The following is a 26,854-nucleotide window of genomic DNA, read 5'->3' as shown; positions in this document are numbered from 1 at the left end:
GACAACAATGACTTGAACCACTCACAGCAACGCCGCATATTCTCTGCGTTTGTTCTCTGAAGAACAGCTTGTTCTCTCTGAACAATGAAAAGGATTCCAGGTCAGGATGGAAAAATTATTATGTGCTACTTCTCAGTGATTAAAGGGAGACTTGGAGATTTAATAGCCTGCTACAGTCAGTCTCCAGGAGCGCAAGGAAAATATGCTAGCCAGCAAGGGACAAATGACACCAAACTCCATCTCCTGGGTTGGCTGGGTCTGGGAACCTGCTACTCATTGGAGAGTGTGCAATGCTAAATCTGACCTCATCTGTAGGGATGAAAAATCTCACCCAACTCCCACCGGATTTTAATGCAAGACTGGCACTTTTCTTCTCAGATACCTTTCCTTTCCTAACACACACTTGTGTGCCTGCAAAAGCCCTTCATTTCCAGGTCATAAGGACCAGAAAGGGCAGAGAGGATATATGCAGCCATGTCAACCTTTAGAGAACAAACACCTTAAAGGACAGATGAAAAAAAAAAAAAAAAAAAAAAAAAAAAAAAAAAAGAAAAAAGAAGTACTGTGCCATGATAGTCCATATCTAAGCAATGACCTTGTTTACACAATGTCTGAGATTCAGTTATGCTTGTATAGGCAGCTGTAGGCATTGGTATATGAATATGAAATCGGAAAGTCTGTCCACTGGAAAGCAAACAAGAGCATCCTATTTCCTGGGTGTGAGCTGAGCCCCCGCCTCCACCAGCTCTCAGCCATCTCCTTGGGCTGGGCCACCGAGAGCTCGGCACTACGTGCCCAGTTTTTGCACACGTGCTCTCTCGTGCGCTGTGCTCAAAGGTCTCATTTATGGCAGTGCTTTATCACCACGTCCCGCTCCTGAGGTTTGGATCAGGCCGGCCCATGGGTTTCTTAAAGACCAAAAATTTCTTCTCGAGGGTAAGAGCGGATCCTCCAGGGCTGATGGTTTGAGTTCAGTCTGTTTCTGGAAAAGAACAGAAATGTCAGAGATGTTCTGGCTTGCCATATGGGGCTGCAACCCAGGTGGGGTTGGCAGGAGAGCCTTGGGATGAGCAAAATCAAGAACCTTGATGGAGCCAGCTGCAGAGAAAGGCCAGCCCCATTCAGAGGGTCCAGGAAGCCCAAAATCCTCGTGGGAGCAGAGCTGGGCTCTGACCAAGGGCAGGGCTAAGGAGGGATGGAGCCTGCAGTGGTCCAAAGCCATGTACCTTTGCTGAGCACCTCCTGCTTTTGTGCCATGAGGGGTGACGTGACTGCCTTGCTCTGAGTGGAATAAAATCATGCTTGGAGGATTCTAGCAGGAACACTGCCATCACCCTGTCAGGGGCACAAAAGCTGGCCCATCACCCTTCCCCAAACTGCTCCTGCTGCAACACCTCCCCAACCTGCTCCTGCGGCCACAGGCACATGGGGCAGCCCCATTCAAATCCACACTCCTCTGTGCTAGAATCAGGGGAGGGAAGCAATGAATTTTAGTTGATTTTTGTACTTTTTTCTAAAGCCTGCAGCCGTGGGATGCTCCGAAGCAAGGCAGTGGGAGCTGGAGAAGATTCTAGGTGCCCAGCACGTCAGCAAGGGGCTGCGTGCGTGGAGCAGACAAGGGGCTGTGCAGCCTGTGGTGGGACAGGGCGAGCGCTCGGCCATCTCCATCTGGTGGGAACCCAGCCAGGGAGGAAACGTGCCCCAGCTGCACTTCTGAAGAGCCCACAGAGGGCTTGGAAACCACCTCTCCTCTCCTCCACACGCACGTGCACACACACATGCCTTTCAAAAGTGAGTCCTGGAGGAGGTAGAGGGCCAGCAGCTGTAAACGCACCACCCCTCCATGTCCTTGCAGCCTTCATCTTCACCACCCGAGCCTTGCCCTGTGCCAAAGAAGGATGCTTACATCTGGTGAGCTGGCAACAGGAGAGGGATGGGAGGAGGCTCTTGCCAGCACAGGCAGGCTAGGGTTACATCCGCTGCCCTAGGCCAAGGGGAGGCATGGAAGGAGCCATGGCATGGGACACACCAGCCAGGCCCTTTCCTTCCCAAATACCCATCCCTTTCATAAATAAACCCAAGGGCCACCTTCCCGCGGGGCAGGTAAAGGCACTAGACATTCCCACTGGCCAAGACAGGCTGGGGCAGGCAGTGGCCCTGATGGCACCTCGCCAGACTCTCCTCACTCGCCTTCCCTGACCCTCCTCTTCCTCAGCTAAACCCCAAACAGCGCGATCGAACACTAACACCTTCCCTGAATCCTCAGTTTCCCACACAGTACCCCATGTTCCCGTGGGGACCTTACCGAGCCGTGCGGCGGGCGGGGGGCCGGGGGCATCGGGGGTCCCAGCGCTGCCTTCCTGGCCGCCCGGCTCCCAGGACTCGTTGCTCTCCGACACCTCCGAGCCGGCCTCGCACGGCCCTTTCCGGCTTGATGTGGCCTGGCCGGCGCAGGGCTCCTCGGGGACGGCCGCCCTGCTCTCCTCCTCCGCCTTCACCGCAAACCACACCTTGAGCTGCTGGGCGCTGAGGTGGGAGCGCTCGCAGAGGCCGGGGACATCCTCCTCCCGCAGCCCCTTGTGCTTCTCGTAGTAGTCCTCCAGCACCTCCCGGCCGGCAGGGCTCACCTCCACCAGCCCCGGGGGGAAAACCCCCCGCCGGTAGTTCTCATACCACTTCAGCTGCCCGTTCTTGAAGCCATACCGGCTGTCCCCGAACCAGCGAATGACCTCGGCCCGCGGCAGGCCCGTCTGGGAAACGATGGCGTCGTACTCCTGGTTGGTGGGCCGCTGGGTCTGCACAAACATTTGCTTCAGCAGATGCCGCTGCTGGGCTGTTTTTTTAAAGTTCAGTTTGGTTTTGGGAGGGCTGGGCGGCCGGCTGGAGCTGCCGTCCCCTTTCTCTGTTGCGCTGGCCCCCGGTAACTCGGTTTTGCCATTGGACTCGGTCACTCGGAGGTTTTTCAGGTTGATTTTGATGGGACTGACTTTCCGCTCTGCCGAGTTCGGGTTGTTGCCGGAGGCATCAACTGAGCCCTCAGCCTCCCCTGCAGCCCTCAGCTCATCCGAGGAGTCTTCCCCTTCCCCACCACCATTTTCCGCCTCCTCCTCATCTTGTCGAGCCGCCTCCTCCACTTTCTTATTCTCCTCCGCCACCTTCTTCTTCCTCCTCTCCGAGAACCAGCTATCAATCTCCCTCCGGGTCATCTTCGTCTCCCCCCTCAGGCGGTTCACCTCTTCCTCCGCAGGAAGGGGATTTTGGGCAAAACTGCTCTCCAGGGCCTTCAGCTGCTCCGGTGCCCGCTCTTTGTACTTGGTGGGGGTGAAGTCGGGTGCCTGGTGCCATGACTGCCGCCGCGGTGGGTGGTGAGGGGCCGGCGTGGCCGCCGCCGTCGCCGCCGGGCTCAGCTCAGCTCCTCTTGGGGCAACGTCAAAGGATATTTCGGGCAGGGAATCCAGAGCGCTGTCTCCAGGGAAGACAGCCCGGCCGCCTCTCACATTCCTGTAGTGGTACCTTCTATCGCTGAACCATTTTCGGATCTCCTTGGTGGAAAGGCCCGTGATTTTTGTCAGCCGCTCCACTTCGGCCTGGCCAGGGAACTGGTTTCTGCAGAAGCTGCCTTTCAAGGCTGAGAGCTGCTCGTGGGACTTCTTGTTTTTGTAGACATTGGGATCCAGGAAGGTCTGTGAGGAGATGGCCGGGCAGGCGGTGAGCAGCGACTGGCCGCTGTTGACCACCTTGACCCCCGACGCGGAGCTGGAGCTCACCGTGCTGTGCTGTGCCGCCGGCTGCGGCTTGGGGACAGAAGTCACCGCCAAGGTGAAGGAGGAGTTGGTGCCCTTCAACCCGTTTGCCATGATGGGCTGCGTGACCAGCAGCCCCCCGGTCCCCTCTGGCTGTCCCACCACATGGCCCGGTAAAGTCGCCTGAATAAGATGGGGGACACTGCCAGGATTCGCAACCAGCGGCGTGTTCAAGACTGTAATGGTGGGTTGTGGCACAGACTGAATAACAGTGTTGAACATCTTCTTCCTGGCATCTTCTATCTCCTCTGGTGACCAGCTGATGCCCTGCTTCAACCTCTGGGCAGTGAACCAGATCTTCAGCTGCTCTTCTGGGTATTTTGTCACCACGGTCAAGTAGCAGAGCTCAGCTTTGGTGGGGTAGGGGAATTTGTGGAAAGAGTTTTTGAGGAAGCTGTTGGAGTCCATGGCGGCGTTGTACGTTGGAATGCTGCTCAAGGGGATCATCACCTTGGGAAGGGACTTGGATGTAGGTAGCTGCTGATGCAACGGGGGCTGCTGCTGCAGTGACACAAGTTGTGCAACGCCTGCCTGCAGAACAGGCACGTTTCCTATGATGGAGCCGTTCACTATATGAGATGATTTTGTGGAACTTGCCGTGGGCTGGCTGACTGGCACGGACCCATTTGGGAATGAATGCTCTCCATCCTTCACCTCCGACTCACTGCCCAGCTGGCTTGACACGTTCTCCTTCAGCGTGTGGATTTTTTTGGCCTCCGGTTTACCTTTCATTATTTTCATGATGGGGGTTTTGGTAATAATTATTTCAGACTGGCCGTCCACCCCTTCTTCAGGGACCTCTGCCGGAAGGTCCTGGCTGCTGGCAGCCTCACAGAGACTTTGCTCCACAGTCGTACGATTGTCCTGCTTAACCACCCTCCAGATGAAGCTCGTTTCGCCGGCGTGCGACTCCGCGTTGTGGTGCGAGAGCCCTTCATGGCTATTTGCCAGAAAGCTGCAGCCCACGCATGCAAACGCGGGGTCTTTGCTAAAGTCTAAGTGCTCAGAGTCCAAGTGCCCAAAGAAGTGCTGAAGGTCTTGAGATCCAAAGTCACAAGACTTGCAGATATAAGTGTCACTATCAGCGATACCGCGGTGCCCGTTAGACAAAGCTCCATTATTACTGTTACTGGCAGCAGCATCACTAGTGGCTGGCCCTTCTGCAGGAGCACCTTGTTGGGTTCCTTCCCGATCATCTGCAGTGTCCAGTTCAGTCTCCTGAAGCACCAGTGTTTTTACTGGTATCATGCAGGGAGTTGTGGATTTTCTTTTGCTAGCCATCACTACAATTGATCCAGGTGATTATTTTTCTTTCACTTAAAGGAAATCAAAATTTAAAAAGCGCTACTGCAAGTGCTCTGTGGTCTAGATTCCAGCAAATTCATGATGTCCCAAGAAGTTGTTGTCGAATGTTGACAAACGTTCATATTTGCCACTGAACCTGAGGACAAGGAGAGGGAGGAGGCGTTAGTTCCCTTGGCATTAGACAAAGCACAACTGTCCTGCTATTTAACTTTTTCACTCGATACATCATTTTCAGCCTCTTTCGCTGGAAAAATTTAACTTGACCCTGGATTTTCACACATGCAACCTGTGAATTATCTGTTTAAAAACAAACACGCAAACATCCCTCTTTTACAGCCCACACCAAATTCTCATCTGAGGAGGAAAACCACCAAAATTTCCCTTCACCCTGCCCAAGATCTGTCACGGGTGTTTCGGTGGGGAGAGCGGTGCCTGGGCTCCCTGCGTGCCCGGGCTCCCAGCTCAGTGGCACGCAGGAGGCAGCACCAGGGCAGGGTCACCCTGGGAAAACCGCCTGCTTTCCATCAGAAAAAACCTGATGAAAAATCAACACGTTCCCCGCAGAACGTTTCGATTTCTTCAAATTCGGCATTTTCCAACCATCCTGCCGGGAAGTTTCTCGCCAGCTCCAAGCACGGTGCCAAGGGCCTCTGCCTGCAGAGACGCCTGGAGCTCTGCTGCAGGGAGCAAGGAGGCTGCAGCCAGGGCCACATATTTTAGCCCTTCTCGCTCTGCAATCCCACAAAGCGTTTGTGAGGTTCCCTCCCTGCCCCATGCACAGTTCGTTACTGATTTAACAGCATCTGTTGAGTCTTTGGCTGGAGCTGCAAGAGAATGTAAGGCCCCAAAACGCAAGGGTGGCATCACACACATGTTCCTGGCTCCTCGACTTCCCCTCCCAATGCACTGAAGGTATTTCTTAAGGCACTGCAATTTTTTTTTTTTTTTTTTTTTCCCCTGAAGGTAAAGCAGTTCCCAAACTGCTCCACCCTGTCGAAGGCCAGGGCTGGTTGGGGCATCAGCCACAACCTTATTCCTGGCCTGATGTGGCTTCCCCATCTCCACAGCAGATCACAACCCCAGGGCAGCAAGGCTGTCTGCTGTAGCTGGCACCAGGAGTCACTTGCCTGGTGACAGGTCCTGATTACAGGGAAGGCAGCACATCTGAGGGAGCAACATCTCTGCCTTAACCCCTGTCAACCTTTTATACAGCAACTCCACTTTTTTTTTTTTTCTTTTAAACACAGGGATAAACCAGTATTTTTCCAGATTGCAAGGTCACTTGGAAGCATATGGACACACTGATTCATATTACAAAGACTCTGTGCCAGGTTTTTCTGGGATTTACAGTAACAGCAACAGAGCTTTATAAAAACACTCATAAAAACTTGAACTTAAAAAAAAAAGAGACCAACTTACCATCCTACCAGATGACTCACATAGGTGCCTCCTATCAGTTACAGCAGTTGTGTACCAGCAGCTTTCTCATATCAGATATTCTGAGCTGATCTCATGCACCGAGAAATGCAGATCGGGCAAATGACTTCATGGTGCTTATGCAATACCTCCCCTGCTTATTTTTGTCAGTAGCTTTTAGAACAGAGGAATGAAAGGTCCTAACGCCAAAAAAACCCAACATACATATTAAAAAAAAAAAAAAAAAATCAAATGGAGGAAGTACAATTTGACCTCCTTAACTTCTTTAGAAATATTTTTAAAAATTTGTTCTGAAAGCTGACATCATTTTTTCCAAACAGGGGAGCCTCGATGGCCGACTCTGGCCTTCAGCAACTCTCAGGCACCGTTTAAAAGACTGAGGGGAAAACGTAACTTCCCGTTAATGTGGGCTGATCTGAGATTACAAAACAGCCCTGTAAATAGTGTTAGTCATCACTGAACTTGGCATCAGAAAAGACCGCTTGCTATGCTAAAGCTCCACGAAAAGCTACAAATCCTAACTTTTAAAAACATCTATAAATAAAAAAAAGGTATTAAAGCTGTGATCTGGATTGAGACGGTGCGAATTGCATGCTCTCAATACCTGCTTTATGCCTCTCTCATCCCACCTTTTCGTGGTTAGTCTTTCCCTCCGCAGAGGGCCAGAAAGTTATCCATTAGCATTAGCAAGTTGAATACTTGGATAACTATGAATGGGCTTTGCTATTCAGCGGGGAACAGCATCCATTTGACACCAATTCCAAGATCCTCATTTTTGATGCTAAGTTAAATATTACACAATCTAGCAGGGTGTGATGACCTTTCCAAGTCGAGTCAATTAGAAAAAAAAAAAACAGTAAGACCAGCCTGAAGGCTACAAAATATAGCTTTAAAGGCTGAAAGGAGTTTTGTGTCAGGGAAGCAATGGTAAAAGTGAATTCTTATCTCATTTTATTCTGCAGCTCTGCTACAGGCCAGGGAGAAACTGCTGGGCCCTCTGCAAGCTTTTTCGTTTCCAGCAAACTCCTGGTAGAGATCCAGTTCCAAAGGCTCCATTACTGAGACAGCTCGAGTCCCAAATGGATCTTACCCAGTGCTTAGGGAGTCGTCAGATACCAAAAAGGTGATTTTTAATCTGTCAACAGAGTAAATTTGATACAGAGCAAGGGAGACACACAAAGACCCCCATTGTGCCCTGTTAACAGAGTGCCTCTCCCGAACATGCTGTGACTATTATTTTGGGTAAATGTGAACGGCCTGACCCACCTACGGAGAACCTAAAAGCTCTGCATTTCATTTACCAGCACATTTGCATCAAACTCTGTGCTCTCTCCAACAACTTTCGTTAAAAATGCAATCAAAGCGGCCCCAGCCGCCACAGCTCTCCTGCTGGGGCTCCAATATTAATGCCACCTGAGAACACAGATTGCAAATTTAGCTGGAAGTGAATCACAGTGCCAATTTACTGGGGGAAAAAAAAAAAAAAATTACCAAGTGTACTGTTTGTCCGTTTCATTTCCATGGAACAGTTGCATAACCACATGTTCGGAGCATGTTTTATTCAATGCTCACCTTCTGGAATGCACTAATGCTTTAATACACCACTAATATATAACAGAACGGATAATTCACTGATTTCTCCATCATCAAAGCGAGGCTGTTTTAATGGATAGGGTAAATTAAGGGCAGAAAAATTAATCGATTAAAAACCAGCCTTAAAATCGAACTCAGTATAGTAAATGTCTCAGACCAATTTGTACAGCTGTGCCTGAAGAACTTTATTTCCTATTCATTATTTTATGATGAACAGGAGTAAAGAGAAATTAGCTGAATGGAATAGCTACCTGGCAGCAAGGAAGACAAAGGGATTGTATTTAAATTCATGGTTCCTATTTAATTTATACCTGCTAATTTAATAGTGAGGTAGCAGAGGAAGCAGGTCAAATGACCTGTGCACCGAAACCTGCCACTGCTGTTGGGAATTTGAGGGAAAATTGACTTAAAGCAGAGTTAAACTGATTTGATCCCAGTGATGCTTCCAGAGAAACTGACGCTGGAAGAAAAGGCAGCCCAAAGGCTCCTTCAGCCAGGTGGGATCTCAGCCCAGCACGGGGCTGGGGGTACGTTTCTCTCGTATCTAAAGCACCAGGATCTGACCCTGGGGCCGACGTGTGTTTGCTCACACGACAGCAAGACAACGGTGCGCACCCCATTCCTGTGAGCAGCCCAGCTTTTGGGTCAGACAGACATGAATCCAAGCGAACAGCCTGGGTTGAGCTGTGGTTCCCCATCCCTCACGCATGGCCATGGCTGATTGTCTGCACAGCTCCCAACTTACAACAGCTCCAAAAAATCACCACGGGAAACACCATCTCCACTGGTAGGTGCAGTTTGACACTGTTGTCACCATGTCATGGCTACAGGGACAGCCAGGTCAGTGGCCACCCACCAGTTTCTCAAGGGTGGTGGCTCAGAAGTGGCAAGCCCCATACCCGGTGGCAAGTAAAAGTGCAGGCTCCTGCACTGCCCTGCTCTGCCCATCTCTCCTCCACGTAGGAGGGCCAGGTGGGTCACACGCCAGTGACCCACCTCCAGCTTACAAACAAGGAGTACCACCACAGGACGTGCTAGCTGTGATGGCAACTACCCCCAGCAATTCAGAAAATAAAAACAGCGGAGGAAGATGGAAACAGTGAAATCCAGGATCCCAATCTATGAAAATAATGGAGCATTTCTGCTAGAGACAGCCCCAAACACACAATGCTCTATGATTTCTCTCCTGCAGCACTCCCCACACCAGCCCTCCTTCCTTCCCACTACAGAAGCCTTCCCATCCCCACCGGCGGGTCCAGGTAGACACTCCTAACCCTCTGTGGAGCATCTCTGTTTCTGCCGAATAAAACAATGCCCAGACCGGTCAAAGTGAGCTTAGCAATTTCAGAAAATTTACTTCTGCAGAGATTAACAAAGGGAGGTTTCGAAATCTGCACTGCTGAGTATGAACTTTCAGCTTTTTCCAGCTTGGCTGGATATAACTGGTTTGGTTTTAAATGTTTCAGTGAATTAATGAGTTAGGTTGTTAATGCAAAACATTCATTCCGCGCAGTGCCAAGGTCCCCAGTTAGAAGATTAATTTTTGTGACCTTTTGCAAACCTCGCCTAGAAACAACCACCAGAAAACCCACCAGGCAGCATCACCGGCCGGGCACAGCAGCTCCGGTCCCACCACCCGGGCACGGGGACAACAGGACACTCGCCCTTCCCAGCCCCCATCCCAGCCATCTCCTGGGTGCCCAACACTCACACCGGGGACAAAGCTCCACACAGACACGTAGGATGGCTACGTACTCTACCATGGGCTCTGGTGTTTGGTGCAGCTCTGAGAAGACTACGTGCTCAGTTAAAAAAAAAAAAGAATTAAATTAAAAAAATAAAAATCAACACCAAAATAGAAGTAAAATAACAGTTTTCTCAACACTTTCGGTGCCTGCTAGGCAGGCAGACACACTCCCCAGGTCAGAGACAAAGTTGATGTTTCTGTCTCATATGAAGCCAAGTACAATATTGGCACTTTAAATAATAGCGGTTTGTTTTTAAGCTGCAACTCCACAGGCCCTGGCTGATAGCATAATGGGGATGGGGGGGGGAAGGGGAAAAAAAAAAAAAAAAGGCACAAAACCAAAGGAGGAAAAAAAAGTTGACCTTTTAGAGTTTGTCTTTCCCCTTTAAGGTCTACCAGCCAGGCCCACGAGATTCACATCTGTCTTTGGGATGTCCACAGGCGACTTCCCAGCTCCCCACTGGTAATTAGCAAGTAAAAGCCAGTAAAGAAAAGATCCCTGTGCCCAGCACCACCGAGTGGATGCTCTCTGCAGCTCCCAGATCCCCTTTCCACCACCAAGCACTCGAGAGGGAAATCCCACCGTGTTCCACAGTGGGTCCACCCAAGCACGGCAGAGACCCAGTTTGCTCTGGGCAGTGCTGGGTGCCAGCTCAGTAGCCTGGCACTGGGTGCCATTTACCTGAGTGCAGGGGAGGGAGGAAAACAACAGGTCCAGGCAGCAGTGAGCACAGGCAAATGGGGGGGCACAGCCCCACAGCAGCCCCTGTTGCCAGCCATGGCAGTACTAGGACTCTTTGGCTGGGCATTAATATTTGCTCTGCATTTGGAATCTGTCCTTGCGAAGTCAAGAAGTTCCTGAGTTTCACCAGGCTTGTTAATTTATTGCCCAAACGTGCCCAGCATGGGCTGGCAGGAGAGAGGAAGGCTGGAGATTCCTGCACTCTCCAGACTCGGGTGAGAAGAGGCAAAGGCTTGTTCCCCAGCCAGAAGTTGCCCCACACCAGCCCTCACCTGGGTTTCATTGCTACTGACTTGGAATGACAGGCTTTGGTTACAACAAGATTAGATATTAGGAAGAAATTCCTTACTCAGAGCAGTGAGGCACTGGCCCAGGTTGCCCAGAGAAGCTGTGGCTGCCCCATCCCTGGAGGGGTTCAAGGCCAGACTGGATGGGGCTTTGAGCAACGTGGTCTAGTGGGAGGTGTCCCTGTCCATAGCAGGAAAATTGGAACTAAATGATCTTTAAGGTCCTTTCCAACCCAAACCGTCCTATGAGCCTGTAACAAAAGCATAATGAAGTGTGGGAAGCGAGCATGTAGAAGCATCACTAACGAGATTTGGGAACACAGTCCCCTGCCATGAAAAGGGCAGCTATTGCTAATCCATCCCAGGGACACACTACGTGGATGGACACGCTCCAGCAACTCAGCAAAGAGCTCTCCAGGCTCCATCCCTGTGGTTCAATACAGACAGACAGACAGGGAACAGCCCACCTCAACAGAGCAAATCCCAACATCCCGGGTGCGGATGGGACCTCTCTTTTAGCTGCGCCAGCCCAGCTCTGTAAGAGAGAAGAAAAGGCAAAATTTGGCAGGGCTAAGCTCCTCTGTTCCCAGTCTGTGGCTGTGGAGCCTGGCTAGCTGGGGTCCAGCCATCTTCTCTGGGTAACTCTGCAAAGCCCGCAGCTGGAAGGGAAGTCACGGGATGGGACTGTCTCCAGCAGCCTAAAAATGCCAGCAGCAGAGCATCTATCTCCCTGCCTCCTGGCAAGGGGTACACATCTCCCTGCCATGCCCTCGCCTAGGGCTGGCACCTCTGGGGAGCACCAGGAAAGGGTAAATCACGCTGTCACCTCTCTGCCACCCACAGCCTGGTCCATAACCCTGATCAAGGGGTGACACGCTTAATTCTTTTGGGATTTAACCCCGTGCGAGACTGCAAGTTCCCCTGAATGAACAACCAGGGAGATTTTTTCGCCTCCAGAGCAGATCCTCACCACACAAACGCTGCAGGCTCTCAGAATTCAGGTGCTCTCAACAAGAACAAAGAAAGCACCCAGCAGCGAGACAACCGCAACCTGAGAGAAGCCACGCAGGCAGGAAAAGCCCCTTTGCATCTGATTATTTTGCACTGCACAAATGTACAAACACACGCACAAATTTCAGCGGTTTGGAGCTTCAAGCAGCACCACATAGTCAACATTTGTACTAAGGAACAATTTCTCTTTATGTCCACTGGTCAGGGTGCTTTGTAGCTTAAGCCTGGCTTTGAAAACGCGTGTACAGTCTAAAGGCAGTGGAAGCTGGTTGACCGAACAATCGTATTCATTCTCCATTACTTGGCAGGCCCGGAGTAGAAAAGCGTCTTTTCCATTTAGGCTGGTTAAACAGAGCTATTCATTAAAATTTCACCCCTCTACAAACTGCTGTGCTTCTCCGTTTAAAATATGCATTTAAGAGAAGACCCCTCTCCTCTGCCCCGCAACACTCCTCATCGCCCTGTTTCAAGCCGTCACCCCTTTAGGAGCTGTGTTTTCCTGTCGCTCTCGTGCTTCCAAGACAGCAGCAGCAGCTCGCCTTTGCTGTCGTTACCTGGGCAGAGGCTGCTTTAGCACTCAGGGACTAATGGTAATTATCTCTGCTTTTTTTTTTTTTCAGATGAGCACAAAACCGAGTGAGATAGAAGGCTAGAAAGGGGCGGCTGAAACAGAACGCGATTAGAGTATAAAAATAGGTCACTAGGATAATATAACCTTTAGACTATTGGCAATGTGCCCCCCTTAGAGACAAGCCTGCGTGCTGTATTTCAGGAGAATGTCAGGAATAAAAAAAAAAACCAACAAAAACCAACAAAAACCGCAACGCACATCAAACAAAACAAAACCACTGATCATCCCTCGGAGCTTTGCGTGCTTCTGTTTGAACATCACTAACATTAATTCACTCACTGCTTTTCCTCTGCCCTCATCCATTTGATCGAGCGCAAAATAAATGTTATGCAATCACACCATTAACATCTTCCAAAAAAATAATAATCTCTTTTGGCATAGAGGCTTCATTACAGATTTGCTCCAAGTTACACTACCTTAGCAGGGTTCACAGTCCCGGCATCCCAGGGACCCACCTCCATAGCTTCAATCCTCACATTTTGTCCATGTTGCAAAACATTCCTGGCGTTCCCCCAAAGGAAAAGGTCCAGCAGACGGATAATCATCTCTCGGCAGAGCCAGCTCTGAGGTTAACGCTACCAGCAGAGGACACCAGATAGCATTAATGGAGCTTCAAGAAGTCCCTCAGCTCATCGGCAGCTGGGTCTCCCATCACCTCGCACTCAGCCGGTGAATACCAGCGGGGCGGTTTGTGCCCAAACAGGACAGTATGAGAACATCACTCATGTTTTTAAACCCACAGGAGCTCCGATTTCAGCCCCTTGTGCTTTCTCTGGGAGGCTTTCTTTTCGCTTGCATTGTCAGGGATGTGTCTGTGATTGCTGCTTGATCACAGGCACCTCCAGCAGCTCCCCACAGGTCAGTGATACTCTGCCACACCACACTGCAACTTGCTCTGCGCCTTGCGATCCCACGCTTCGAGCTTATTATCAAGCATCACCGTTTAGGTAGGGCAAGAGCAGCTTTGGCAGATACAGCACATTGGAATGCGTGTGAGAGGGGGTAGATTCCACCTAAAATATACTTCTTCGTGTTTTTATTGCCTGAAGTTGCTGAACTGGCTCCAAAGCAAAAAAACCCCAAGTATTGGAGAGCCCAGAGTAAAGACTCCCAGTTCCCAAAGCAAAAAGAGAACCAGAGGTAGGTCTCAGTCCATGAAAAGTTTCTGACAAGGGTATTGAAGTCTTTTACATCAGTGGGAGACGCTCGGCCAGGCTGGTGAGGAGTTGACACGTGATGGCAACCAAGCACACAAAGCGTAGAAGCCCACCACGCTCTCAGCCACAGGGAGCCACTTTGGGGGAAGCTTCTGAGCCCAGGGTTCTGCAGCACTTCTGCTCGCAACCCCACCTCCAGGTCTGCACATCCACCTCCATACGGGTGACCCTATTTGGGGGCCATCACCCCAAATTCGGGAATTACAGCTCTAGACGCTAGCACCAAATTTACTGTTAAAAAAATAATAGTGTCAGCTTTTATACCAGCACCGAAACGACCCCGCTGCACAACCACGAACCCAAAAGCCTGCTAGAGGGTCACACCATTTTCTCACCGAGCATCCAAGTCCCTCGTGGAACGAAGAAACACTTGCTGAAAACAGGCTGATCACCAGCTACCGAGTGGCCACGTAAGGGACAGACCCACAGCAACTCCAGGGAAATAAAGTGTGTCCAGAGCTTTAAAACGAGATGTGGGTGGGAAGGACTAAACCCAGCTACTAAATAGTACCAGACAGCGAGTGTAGGGCGCCGGAGCTGATCATCTGCAGCACAGACCAAAGACTTACAGTGCTGCAGCCCCTTCCCAGCTGAGCATTTTTGGATTACTTCATCCACCGTGCCCTTTTGCAATATGCTAGCTCCAAACGCCGCGTTACGTTCTGGCTCGGCATCAGCTCCCATTCCCCCACTTACAGCTGCTATAAACCAAAAAGACAACTGCAAAATACTTCGGCTGAAAGCAAGAAAACGGGGTTTGGCAGGTCGGGATGGTGGATTTTATTTTTTTTTCTCCCCCGTGGATCCTGCTTCAGAGTCATCTTTTCAGACCTTGAGTGCAGCCGATGGCTTTTGCAGCTTATTGAGTCCGCTGGTTTATGGCAATGTTTTTCTGCTCACTGAACTGGCTCATTCTTTTAGCAGAACAAACTGTTCCACGTTGAGGCAGGAGTTGGCTGTGTTTTAACAAAGGATTTTTCCCTTCTGACAGTGTTTTGCAAAAGACCCAAAAAAAGGAGTTTGGAGCCAAGTTACAAAAGGTCAGGAGAGGCGAGTCAAGCACTGGGTGTAGTTCCTGTATGTCACAGCCAGTCAAGGAAATGGGTGGGGAGAAGAGGAATGGCATTTTGAGCTGCAATAATATGTATAAAGTGATATTAATGAGGAATGGGCTTTTGAATGAGGATGGCAAGTATGCAGGCACTACCATTTTTGCTTTACAAGAGCAGGCTTGTTAGGTAGGCTGAGGTCTCCGCAATCATTTATCCACATGAAGTATGCATTCAAGAGAGTTCAAGTAGCACTAGTAGCAAGAAAAAGGCAGTCAGTCTTATTTGCTTCCCCTCCCCAAGCTGATTTCAAGGAGCTACCGTACTCTCATCTCCTGTCAGCCAAATGAATATTCAAAAGGCCTTTGCCAAGCGAATGCCAGTCAATCATCAGTACAATGCTGGGGGAAAGGAACACTGGGCTGAGAGACCTGAGTGGGGCTGTCCTTGTCCCCCTGGCTCTGCCCTAGCACCCCAACCATTTTTAATGTGGGGCAAGGTACTCCTGCAGAGGTTTGTTGGGTGCCACGGCTGCTCTGTCTGCTCCTTTCCCTGCTCCTAGAGCACAGCTGCTGCACAGAGGACGAGCATCCTCTAAGGAGGGTGCTATGGGTGGGGAAGGATCCCAGCACTGTGGTCCCAGTAACACAGCCCTCCCTAGGGAGCTGACAACAGATCTTCCCCCTCCTAGAAGCTGGGACCACAAATGGTTTTGGCGTTGGATGGACAGGTTGGTGGTAAGGCCCCACTCCCTGTTCAGCAGCAGCAGCTATTAGGGTCAGGGTCTTTCTGGGCTATGCACAGTGCATGGACAAACCAAGATGGCCAACTCCAGCCTTGCAGATGTTGGGAGTAGGGGAGCCAAAGGGATCTGCAACAGTTGTCAGTATGTCATGCCTAATACTCAAGCTTTTCCAGGCCTCAGAGGATCCCTGAATAGAAAGAAACCACCCACCACTGGAACACAGCCACTTTTGTGGCTGGAAGGGGCAGATGTTCAACCCCATACAACAATGCAACACAACAGTTGAGACTGTAAGTGAAGAATGCTGCATCCACTTAAAACTGAAGAGGGAAATTAGGGACACCGTCTAATTCTAGAACTACCATTCAGTCCCAATGCTTACAGCTCACATACCTACTCTGCAAGAGTGGCACAGGGTTTTCTTTCATTGCCTTAAATAGACAATACCCTGGGCCTAAAGTGTTGAACCACAAGAACTTCAGAAGCATATGGTCAGACTGGCAAGTGTTCAGCTCCTTCCGCTGAACCGTTTTCCAAAAAAGTCCAGCTCCTTTTTAGTACCTACATAAGTGACAGACTTCCAGAAATCCTAACTTCCCAATGGGTCCTGCTGGCATAGAGGAGGGCAGACCATTAAGAGAGCTCATCATCCTAACGGCCAATCTCTTTGCTGAGATATGCCTGATGAGAAGCTGAGCTTCAGAAGTCCTCCTCACCGCAGCCAACATGAGGTGCTCCACCACTCAGTCACCTGAAAGAGCAGGCACGGAGAACTGCATTGTTTCTACCATCAACCCCTCATCCATTGATCCCCTTCTCACTTTCTCTGAAATACCCACCATTTCTTTTAGGATTGACAGCAAGAGGGGAAAAAAAAGGATTTGGGTTTTCATTCGAGATCTCGGTGGGCAAGATCCAGGCGTCCACATCACACACCTGCCAGCCAAATGCAATCCTAGTCATTCTGCTCTCTGGTCTGAAAACCTTATTTGTTCAAAACCATTTGTCAAGCCACACCAGACAGTACGCAGAGATACAGAACAAAGTTCAAGGGTTATTTGTGATATGAACCGTGTTTGTCAGGATTCTTCTCTTTCTCCAGCTGTTTAGTTGACACTTGGAATGGATTGTCCTTACTGGAGAGTAAATTATTTTTTTTGAGTTGAAAACTCACTGTCTCTCTAGGTCAGCTGTGAGCTGAAAGCATCCCAGTTATTTACAGCTGGAAGCAAAAGGAATTTCCTTACTCTCAGAAGACAGACATTTAAAGTTAGTTTCAAGTACAGTTGTGATAAACAAATCATGTTCTCCTCCTTTCCCTCTCCTGGTTTTTTGTTTGCTTGTTTGTTTTTTAAATCATGCCTGCTGGTATAACCAGCCTTTTCCTTAGCTGCCCTCGGCAACTCCTCATTTAAAAATTCATTCACAAGGATGCAGGGGGAAACAGACATCTTCTGAGACAAATCAGCAAAACCAGATCCCTGCTTTCAGAGCTCTCCCTTTGACACTCGATTCCTCAGGGACCTCATTTGTTGAACACCATTAAAAAATACACAAACCAAACACCAAGTATTTGACTTTCACCCCCTCCTCCGCCTGTAAAGAGCAGAAGGTTGTGTGTTGGGTTGTTACCTTCCTACAGAGGTTGGGGGCTCAGCACTTCAGCTCTCTGTTGATGGCCAACTGGTGGAATCTCCCGAGCTCACCAGTCCATTCCACCTGCCCTGTTCAATAGCTGGGGGATGGAAACAGCTTTCAGCAGAATGATGAGAAAGACAAGAGGTGTTTTTAAATGGTTGGCTGGTCCAAGTAAAGGGTTTGGAGTTTTGGACTGAGGCCTCCTGCAAACCTTTATTCAAAATATTGATGTACTCATTCATTTGCTTTGATCATAAGGCCTTGATACAAGGAGGTTCTTTTAATAATGTTCAGGCGTGCTGGGAGAATTGCTTCCTTGCCATGTGTGAGCGAGTCTACCCATGAACTACCAGCAATTACTAAGCCTCCACTCTATATTCAAAGCTCTATACAATGGAGTTTATTATTTTTAAGCTTTTTAGACATCAGTGTAGTGAACTTAAGAGAGCTATTTGGAAGATTAAGATTCAAACACCACCATATTATTCAATTTAGCTCCAACACTGAGCGCTTATTTCTGTAAAGAGTCACAGCTAATACTACATTTCCAACTGCCAACAAAGACAAATACTTACAGCTTTAAGTCGCATTGCAGCATGGTCTTATAAACCAAATTTAGGAAATAAGAACAAGGAAATTACTATCATTATGCAAATAGTGCCCAATTACTGCCAAGCCATACCAAATCTATCTTCAGGTCTTGGCCACAGGGCTTCAAAAATACACCCGTAGAAATTACAACCCAAGGAAATCCCCGCTTTCTGTGCATGCAGCCAGGTGTGAAGTTATTAGCACATCTCCAACAGCTGTATTAGATGAGTTTTCTAAATATTTAATATGTTCATGCAAGCGCAGAGAGGCTTTGCCACCATCTCACCGCTCCAGCTCATTGCCTGCTTCAGACAGTCCCGCAGAGGAGAGGGCAGCTCTGGGTTCTGACAGCGATGGATGTGCCAACCCCAGGGCTCCTGCCACCCCTGTTTGGGTCTCACTCCCATGTTCTTCAGCGTGGCAGGAACCTCAATCCCATCCCCACCAGCGGGTGCTGGCTCACCTTGAAAGAACGACACGGTTTGCTTTTCCAAAGAGCTCTGTGCAGCTCCTTGTGCAGAATTAAGGCCACTGCTGAGCTGTGCTGCTGGCTCGCCTCCCCACTGTCCTATTTTGGGGCTTTTGCGGGTGCCATAGAAACACATAACAACTGCAGCTGGGAGGGACCGCTGGAGGACATCTGGGCCAGCCCCCTGCTCCCAGCAAAGAGCTTCCATCAATTCTTCACCAGGCAGGCGAAGCTGCCTATCAGTACCCAGCTCCTGTTTCCTTTCTGCTGCATGGGTACAGAACAGCTTTCTGGCCACTTGTGTCATTTACAGAGATCATTGAGTAATCCTTCTTTCAAAAATCCAGAAGAATTGCTCAAAAAAATAAAAAGAAAGAAGAAAAATAAATTAAAATGTAGCCTGGTCCCAAGACTTTTTTTGCTCTTCCTGAGACAACAGCAAATAGAGTTTACTAATAGCTGCTTTATTTGCCCAAATCAGACATGCAGACAGGTGGCATAACAGGGAGTGATGGAAGAAAAAAGGGAAGAGATTTGTGCCTGTTTTCTGTCATTACACTGCTTAAAGGAGAGCCAATGGCTGTATTTTGCCCTCTTGAAACCATCCCACCCTTCGCAAACAATTGTGAGAGTTAGACAAGACTGGGTGCAGGACTAGCACGATGGGAACAACATCCTTCTATGGGAGTAAGGGAATAACCAAGGAACGAAGTGAAATAAGAGGTAATTAAAAAAAAAATAAAATCAGTTTGCCTGTTTGAAGGCTCTCATTTCATGAGAGTCAATTTAACCTGAAGCCTTTAGAGAAAAGCTGTCTTTCAGGAACCTAAAATTTCCCAGCCCTTCAAGTGAATGTGGAAAAGTTCTCATTGCAAAGTATACCACGGATAACAGAAATATTCCCAATTTACACCACCAAAAGCATCACAGCCTGATGTTGTAACCTTAGAGAAACAGAAATCAAACTTCCTCCTACTTTTCTAGAAAGAAACAAAGGGTGTTCTCATTACACCAGTCTAAAACATTCATCATCATCATTAGGGTGAACAGCACAGTATATATTATTAAGTCTGCTTAACACAACTAAGAAAACAGCAGGATAAAGCTAAACTGCAGGAGGACTCAAGCTCAGGGGGCCATAATGTAAAAATAACGTTTCTGTTGTGTCAGCAGGCAGGGATAAAGCTAAACTGCAGGAGGACTCAAGCGCAGGAGGCCATAATGTAAAAATAACGTTTCTGCTGTGTCAGCAGGAACCTGCAAATACAGGAATGGGAATGACCAGCTGGCTCAGGGGCTTGGTAATGGCATGATGGCACCTTTCATTCCTAAGGCAGCAGCCCAAATTGTAGCCAGGTTAGCAGAAGATGGACCTCCAGGCACCTGCTTTCTTCCTTGGGCTGGGAGAGAGCAGACTCGGAAACATCCCAGTGATATTGCACCAAAATGACAGCGTGTCACGTTGGATAAAGCTGAGGAGAGCAGGAGCTCCCTCCATATTCACCTGCCGACAAAAGATTAAGCAAATAAATGTCTCCAGTGTCAGGGGAGCAAGGGGGAGAAGTGTTCACTGTCTGCAGGACTCGTCCTCAATCATGTCAGAAGCAGACAAGGTACCTTCACAGTGAAACCCTGCAAGGGTCATGCTCCTAAGATCAATCACACAAATCCCTGCATCAAGCTGCTTACCCAAGTGGCCAGGATCAGGCAGAGCAGCCAAGCGAGAGGGTTCATTGAGTGAAGTCTCCCTGGATTAATGCTATAACTTATGTACCTTCCAGTGACAGCTGGGAAGGTGGTTTGCAGCACTGTCCAAAACACTGAAGAGCTATACTGCCACTCTTCTTGAGGTTCTTCTAGACCATCTGCTGTCACATCAAAAGGACCCAGCAATCACTAGGGGCAGCATGCAAAATCCAGGGCCAGCTGCTCCTATCTGTACCCTTCATCCTCTCCCCTCTTTTAAAACCAGACACGAGTCTTATCACCACCTGACAAGTGCTGGTGAGTGGTGAAAAGCTGCCTGTGAAGAAGACACCCTCACCTTTTAACTTACACAAGTTGCCATCTTGGGCAAGGTCCCACGGGACTGCAGCTCCTCACCGGCCAAGCCTTGTTTGTAGGAGGATATTAAGTTCCAGTGAGCAGCACACCACTTGCCATCCCCCAGAGCATACAGGTGTTCTGAAACCGTTCACCAGGGACCATCTGTGTTAGGAAATTGCTGCGAGCCACCTCCTTATTGCCTGGCATCTTCTCCTCATCCCTCCCGTCCTCTGCCAGCAGTCAGAGAATCATAGAATGGTTTGGGTTGGAAGGAACCTTTAAAGGCTGTCTAGTGAAACCACCCTGCCCATCAGCAGGGACATCTTTGACTGGATCAGGTTGCTCACAGCCCCGTCCAACCTGGCCTGGAATGTTTCCAGGGATGGGGTATCTACTACCTATAAAGCCATTTAAATGGATCACCCTGCTCTGTTTTTCCCCAGGAGAACAGAAGAAAGGCCCATGAGATGGTCATACTTTCTACTCCACCCAGGTTCTTCACACACTGGCTATGGAAAAGGGTACAGACTGCCTTCCCACTGTCACAGCTCCTGGCTGGAAGGGAAATGCTGTCACCAGCACGTTACAGAAAGGGAAATGAGCCACAGAGCAATTTTAAATAACTCGCCCAAGGTCACAGGAAGCTTATACCAAAGTAAGTAATTGAACCCAGGACTTGTGAGTCCCCAGTCTCATTATTTATCAAAGATCATCTTTTTAATTGGTCACCTTTAGTCAGAAATCCTCCCAGTTTGCATACAAAAGCACTGTCAAGAGATCATGCTGAATTACATCGGCGCAGAGAATTATTACAAGTTTCCCTTCCAGCCCAAAACACTCAAAGGGTTGTTTTGGAAATAAAATAAAACTTGCAGCGTGCTTGGGTGTGCTGGAACAGACAACTCCCCGAGCACTGCAGACAGATGAACCACCAAAGTGCTTGTAGGGCTCCAGATCAAGCTGGGAGATAAGGAGATGTTTTTCCTCCCCAGTTAATCGCCTTGTTTTGAAGGGTGGCCTCCAGTAAGTAAGAGCTTACCAGTTCCCAAGTTTCACCTTGGATTTGCGTCTTCATTCATAAATACCTCTGGATGAAACAGAATATTGCAGCCTTAGCACTGAGCCAAATAGCAGAAGGCCTTTCCCTTTGCACGAGGCCTCTCCTTGAACCCAGTGTGCCATCAACTTTGTGTTGCTACAAAAACAAACAAATGGACTTTACCCACGCTTTCACGGGCTACGGGCACAGTTCTTTGCCTTCCTAGAGAAAATCTGCCTACAGCATCTCTCAGCATACCCCAGTCCACCCACAGACTAGAAACAGCCTTTGCGGAAGCCTTCCACACCCTCAGGGAACCCTCACCAGGCTGGCTGAAGGCATCTCAGCAGCATCCAGGCTGGCTTGCTCCTGTGAGTCTGTGGGGTGGGGACAGCTGCTGTGGGTGCCCCAACAGTCCCACCTCCCCAGGCACCCCGATGGCTTCCTGGGGGCCAGCTCGCCTCGCTCACAGAGCCCAGAGGACCAGCAGAGCCCAGGCTGCAGCACCAATGCTCATCCTCAATGCAGAAGCCCACACAAACAGGAACAACAAAAGCTAAATCCTTCTGACAGACAGATGCAACTTTTAATACAACAGACAATCAAACCACATCCACCAATATCTACAGCACTCAAGATAATTTTCAGCTGATGACAAAGAGTGAAAGTGTTGGGCAAGAGGTTTGGAAAGGGCCACGCAGGATGGAATTCGCCTTTCACGCAATACAATGCGGGCTGCACAGAGGGGGGGGGAGTCAAAACAGTCAGTATGGGGCTAGCCAAGAAGTTTATGCAGCATTTAAGCATCCAGTGGCCTCATCTTTCAGTGTACAAGGAATTTGATTTGTCACACTGGCCTTGTATACAAGCCCTCAGCAGACAGGTCAATAAGAATTAAGAGTGGGGAGGGAGGGATGAGGGGAAGGGGATGCAAGGGCATCAGGAAAACAACGTCTGAGCTGCAAGTTGGGTAAATTTTACAGTTACACAGACTGACTGAAAATGAAAACAGAGGTAGATGACTGTGGTCAGATCCCACAGCAGCTTCACGGCTCCACGCTCAGGGCTACGGCCACCTGCTTGGGCAACAGTGAGCGTTTACTCAGTGCTGACCCCCAAGCATCACCTTCCCAGGGACTCCATCAGCTCAACAGGAAGAGAGAAGAAAAAAAAAATAAAAAGAAAGAACTTTGCCTCCACTAAGACTCTACTACAGAATAAACCAAACCTCAAGCACTACCAAATTAAAGGAATAAAGGACAATTCTCTTTTGCAAAGCCTCCGAGAGGGGAATTCTTTACTTTGTGCTCTGCTGCAGATTTGCAGGTGAACATTCGCTCTCAGGAAAGATTTCTTTCTCAGGGTGGGAAAACTAAACATATCTTTTCCCCATCTCTTCTTTACTGGCAGAGGAGAGGCCGCTGTTTGGTGGAATAGCTGATTAGACCCTGTGAGCTTGATAACCCTGCCCCAGCCCATGTTGCATTAAGGCTACTCACTGGAAGACCTTGCCGTCACTCCATAAGACCTGAGCATAAACCCCAGTGAGGAACATGGTCAATGTTGTAGCTGGGAACAGAGATCTCAAGCAGAGCACCCGGTTTTGGAAAGCACCACATGCTTTTCACACCATGGGTCCTGTCTTCAGTACAACCACACCATCTGGCCAGGATGAACCCCTCAGCCCTCTGCAAGAACCAGCCCAGCAGAAGCACCTCCAACAGGCTATTAGGAACAAGACCAAACTAGCAGCCGTGGGCCTCCAGACCCATGGGCCCTGAAGAGGCGTGACATCAACTATGTCAAAAATTTGCTTGCTTTGAAATCCTACTCCTGCTTATTTATGTTAACAGGAGTACCCAGAGGCCTCAGCCAAGCCAACATCTGCCCTACAAAGCTCAGGCTGGAGAAGAGCATTTGCACGTGTAATGGCCACCTCCACGTAGAACTCCTGTCCAGCAGCCAGGAACAAACAGATCATAATTTTACAGTAGAAATAAATAATAGCAAAGCCCAGGTTTTGAGGAGAGGAGGCACAGAAGGGGGGCAGGCTGTAGGAGAGCTCCTGCACAAACGCTGCAAGCCAAGCCACTGGCCAGACACCCCAGACGCTGCCATCCCCAGGGCTTTACCAGTGCTCCCAGAGCAGAGCTCAGCTCTGCCTCCCAGCACCCAAAACACCCTACTGAAAACGCCATGTGTGGGGCTGGACCACACTCTGAAAACCCCCGCGAGGATGTAGAAAAGGCTATTAACCTAAACAGACAGGTCTGAGATTGATTTGTAGGAAGGATGAAATCAAGAGGTAAAAATAACATTTCCAACACACCAGTGACATACTGAGCCCTTAATCCAAGGGACTATTTACAGGCCAAGAGCATTCCTCACTGCTCTTACCTTCATCTGTAAGGTCCAAGTCAACAACGGCTTTGGAGGAGCCTCTTTGAAGGCAACACACAGCCCAGGGAACAGCCGAGTCCAAGAACTGGGATTTGTAGGAGAGGAAGGGAAGTTAAATAATTGAAGGAAGAACTAAGCACAGCTCACTAGATTTTGTTCCACAATCCAAGTGTTGAAAGTTGAAAACTCAAAACATTTCCTCCCTGAATGCACTAAATCCCTATTTTCCCATTTCAAAGTCTTCTACTTGCTTCGGCATCCAGATATGCGCTTCCCAAATGCACTGCTAGGAATAGGGTGTTGTAAACAAACTTTTACCAAAAAGGAAGGTTAACACACAACATATTTTTCCTATTACTTCAATACATCCTGCAAGCTCTGCAAGCTTGGTAAAGAAAGAGTCTATTTAAAAATCTAGGGTGGGGAAGAATTAGCTCACCAAAACCATAAACAGATTTGCTTTGCACTTTCAGTCCAAGAGAAAAACAAGACAGACTATGTGCATATTGATGCACACAATAGCACAATCGTTTTAAAAACAAATGAACTGGGAGGGAGAGGACACCAGAGGAGGGTGGGGGGGAAAGGAGGAGTGGAGAAAAATGGGCCAAGTCCTAGAGCAGAGATCCTGAGTTTGGTTCTTAAAGCTCCCTAGGATGCTGGCAAGCCTGCGTGTGCCAGCGCAGGACGGCGAGCACGCAGGGAGGATGACACATGTTGCTACAATGCCACGATCTGTCTCTGGGTGCAAGCCCTTGAGTAATAAACGACATTATTTTCTGCAGATGTAACACAAAGGAATCCTTCCCACTTACCCAGTGACCTTCCGCACAAAGCATCCAAAATCATTATTATTATCTTTCAGTGGCAAATACCAAGCGATATAAAATTTAATTCCCCTCTCCCTACTCTCCCTCCCAAGAGGCCCTGACTGTTTACCAAGACAGAGAGAAGCTACAGAAGCTTCACCCTCCTCCTGCTGAGATTTCCATCTATAATGGTAAGACAACACAGAGAGCAACAACGCTCACTGCGTTTGCAAGATTACTGCCATAAGGTATTTGAGGACCCACCAGGATGCAATTAATTGAGGCAGCTTCAAGGAGGACAGCTCTCAGGAGGCTGAGGGTGCAGGTGGATCCCGGCACATTGTGTGCTGCAGCAGGATCCATTGGGTTATTCCTACCAGTTTAACAGGCTGGATTTAGCCTGCAGAACTGGAAGTGTGTCAGGAAAGCTACAGCAAACAGCATCAGTCCAGTTGTGGTACTCCCAAAGCTGATGATTAAATAACATCTAGAAAGAAGCAGTCTCCAGGCATGACAAGCTGGGTAGAAATCACTTGAGGGTTTGAAAATCCCCATTTCCATGGGGACACTGTCATTTATCACACAGCCATAAATTGGGTAAATGAATTCTCCACCAGTCTGCTTGCTAACATTTAACCATAGAGCTTCATCTACTACAAATAAAATGGCTTTGCTCTCGTATGAGACCCAATTTCTTCTTCAAAAACCTGGAACAGCATAATGGAAAACCAGAATTATTTCCAAGCACACTTGTTCCATCCCAAGAAGCCAAGGAGAAAAACATATTGCTCTCCTGACTCCTCATCCACAAGATGGGACGGATGAACATTTATTAAGTTATATGGATTCTTGGGGTGGGGAAAAAATGTATCAGTGGTCTAGCACAAAGAGAGAGGAGCACCAGCCAGGAGAAGGGTACAAACACACAGGATATTTGAACTCTGTCCTGTCCAAAGTGTGACATTCAGAAGCAAAAAAAATTGCCCCCTTCTCTGGGACACCTGGGAGCATAACCCAAGACCTGTACCGAGCACGGAGCAGACCACGGAGCTCAAAGGTTAACAGAGCAAACCACTACACAATCATTTATTTCACCCACAGGGGTAGAACAGCCTTCAGAAGAGAATCCTGCAGTACACTGAAACGCGCCCCATTTCTCTGCCCAAGCTACATAAGACAGAAAGGTGAGTGGTCCATATGGCACATGGAGTCCAAGGTGGCAGCAGTGACCTACCTGCACGAGGGACCACGTCCTCGGCCTGTCCTTCTCCAGTTCCTCCTCTGTGCTCACATGCATCTTTAAAGTGCCTGTAGTCCCTTCAGCTGCGCCGGGATTCAGGGCTGGAAGAGAAGATGTCACACCAAAAATTACTGCTGCACCTCCGAAGGGGTAAGCAATCCTTGCTCAGTAAAGGCTAAAAGTGAAGTAAAATTAAGTAAGAAAAAATAAATCAGTTTAAGGGGTCTCCCAGCTCACATCATCCACCCTGCTGTGCTCCCACAGTGCATCCTCACTGAAGCATCTCAGAACACACATCTCTGATTTTTTTTTCCACTCAATTAGCGAAGACACAGTTTATCAGAAGTTAAGCAAGTACGCTGAATTAATTGCCAAGCACTCAACTGTGTTGCTCTCAACTCAGTAAAAGTAAAAACCCCCCAGCTACAATGTGCTGGAGACCAGGGACACAGCTCCCCCGCTCTCAGCCACCGCTCTGGGGCTGGGTTCCTTAATGGAACTGGAAACCTCAACTGGCCAAGAACATATTTAGAGAAGAAATCACAGCACCCCGACCGACACCGCCACAGCTATATATAACCTGCAGTTCTGCTTGGAGCTGCAGGCTTCCTCTCTCCCCTCCATTTTCCTCTGCTGCCGTCCAGTCCCCATTCCCTCATCCCCGAAGAAGCAGCAGAGCCAGCCCAATGGATTTCATAATTTCTAAACTTAACCGTCTAAAGGGATAACCAGCCAAGTGGATTTCTGGGATTAAGTTCAGACCGGGGGAGAAAATAGCATTTTGAAAAACAAAGAGTCACCCTGGAAAAAGGTGAGACAGAGCTCGTAACAAGGATGAAAAAAAAATAGGAAAATCATGTTGTGATTCCTGAGTAAAGGAAAATTCAGGCTCATTAGCAGGTCCTACCAGAGCGTGGCCAGTGACAGGTTCTCCTCCCCCAGCAACACGTCCCAAGTGTCTCTGTGCTCCAGCCAGCGTGTGTGCTCAGGCTGAAGTCCCTGCCAAAGCCCCGCTACTCAGGTTGGATCCTGCTGACCATACCCTTTGCTCACAA

General features: G+C 48.9%; 1 protein-coding gene across 2 annotated transcripts; it reads right to left on the bottom strand.

Moving 5' to 3' along the window:
* Nucleotides 1–572: 572 nt before the first annotated feature.
* Nucleotides 573–25,881, bottom strand: ZHX3 (zinc fingers and homeoboxes 3). Of its 2 annotated transcripts, none has more exons than XM_014941243.1 (3): nucleotides 25,794–25,881; nucleotides 2,306–5,244; nucleotides 573–982 (listed from the first exon to the last, which is right to left on the bottom strand). In XM_014941243.1, exons 2-3 carry the CDS (start codon nucleotides 5,082–5,084, stop codon nucleotides 972–974), a joined length of 2,790 nt encoding a protein of 929 aa, XP_014796729.1. In that variant the 5' UTR covers nucleotides 5,085–5,244; nucleotides 25,794–25,881; the 3' UTR covers nucleotides 573–971. The 2 variants fall into 2 exon arrangements, with proteins under 2 accessions (XP_014796729.1, XP_014796730.1); XM_014941244.1 differs by lacking the exon at nucleotides 25,794–25,881 and adding an exon at nucleotides 6,528–6,600.
* Nucleotides 25,882–26,854: the final 973 nt, after the last annotated feature.

The sequence above is a fragment of the Calidris pugnax genome, unplaced genomic scaffold (genome assembly GCF_001431845.1).
Source record: "Calidris pugnax isolate Ruff unplaced genomic scaffold, ASM143184v1 scaffold55, whole genome shotgun sequence".
In the NCBI taxonomy this organism is placed as follows: domain Eukaryota; kingdom Metazoa; phylum Chordata; class Aves; order Charadriiformes; family Scolopacidae; genus Calidris; species Calidris pugnax.
Note: the sequence above shows the minus strand (reverse complement) of the source record. Positions and strands in the feature narration are given on the sequence as shown.

Excerpts from the sequence above, each read along its gene's own strand:
- ZHX3 (XM_014941243.1), bottom strand. The coding sequence starts at position 5,084 with ATGGCTAGCAAAAGAAAATCCACAACTCCCTGCATGATACCAGTAAAA.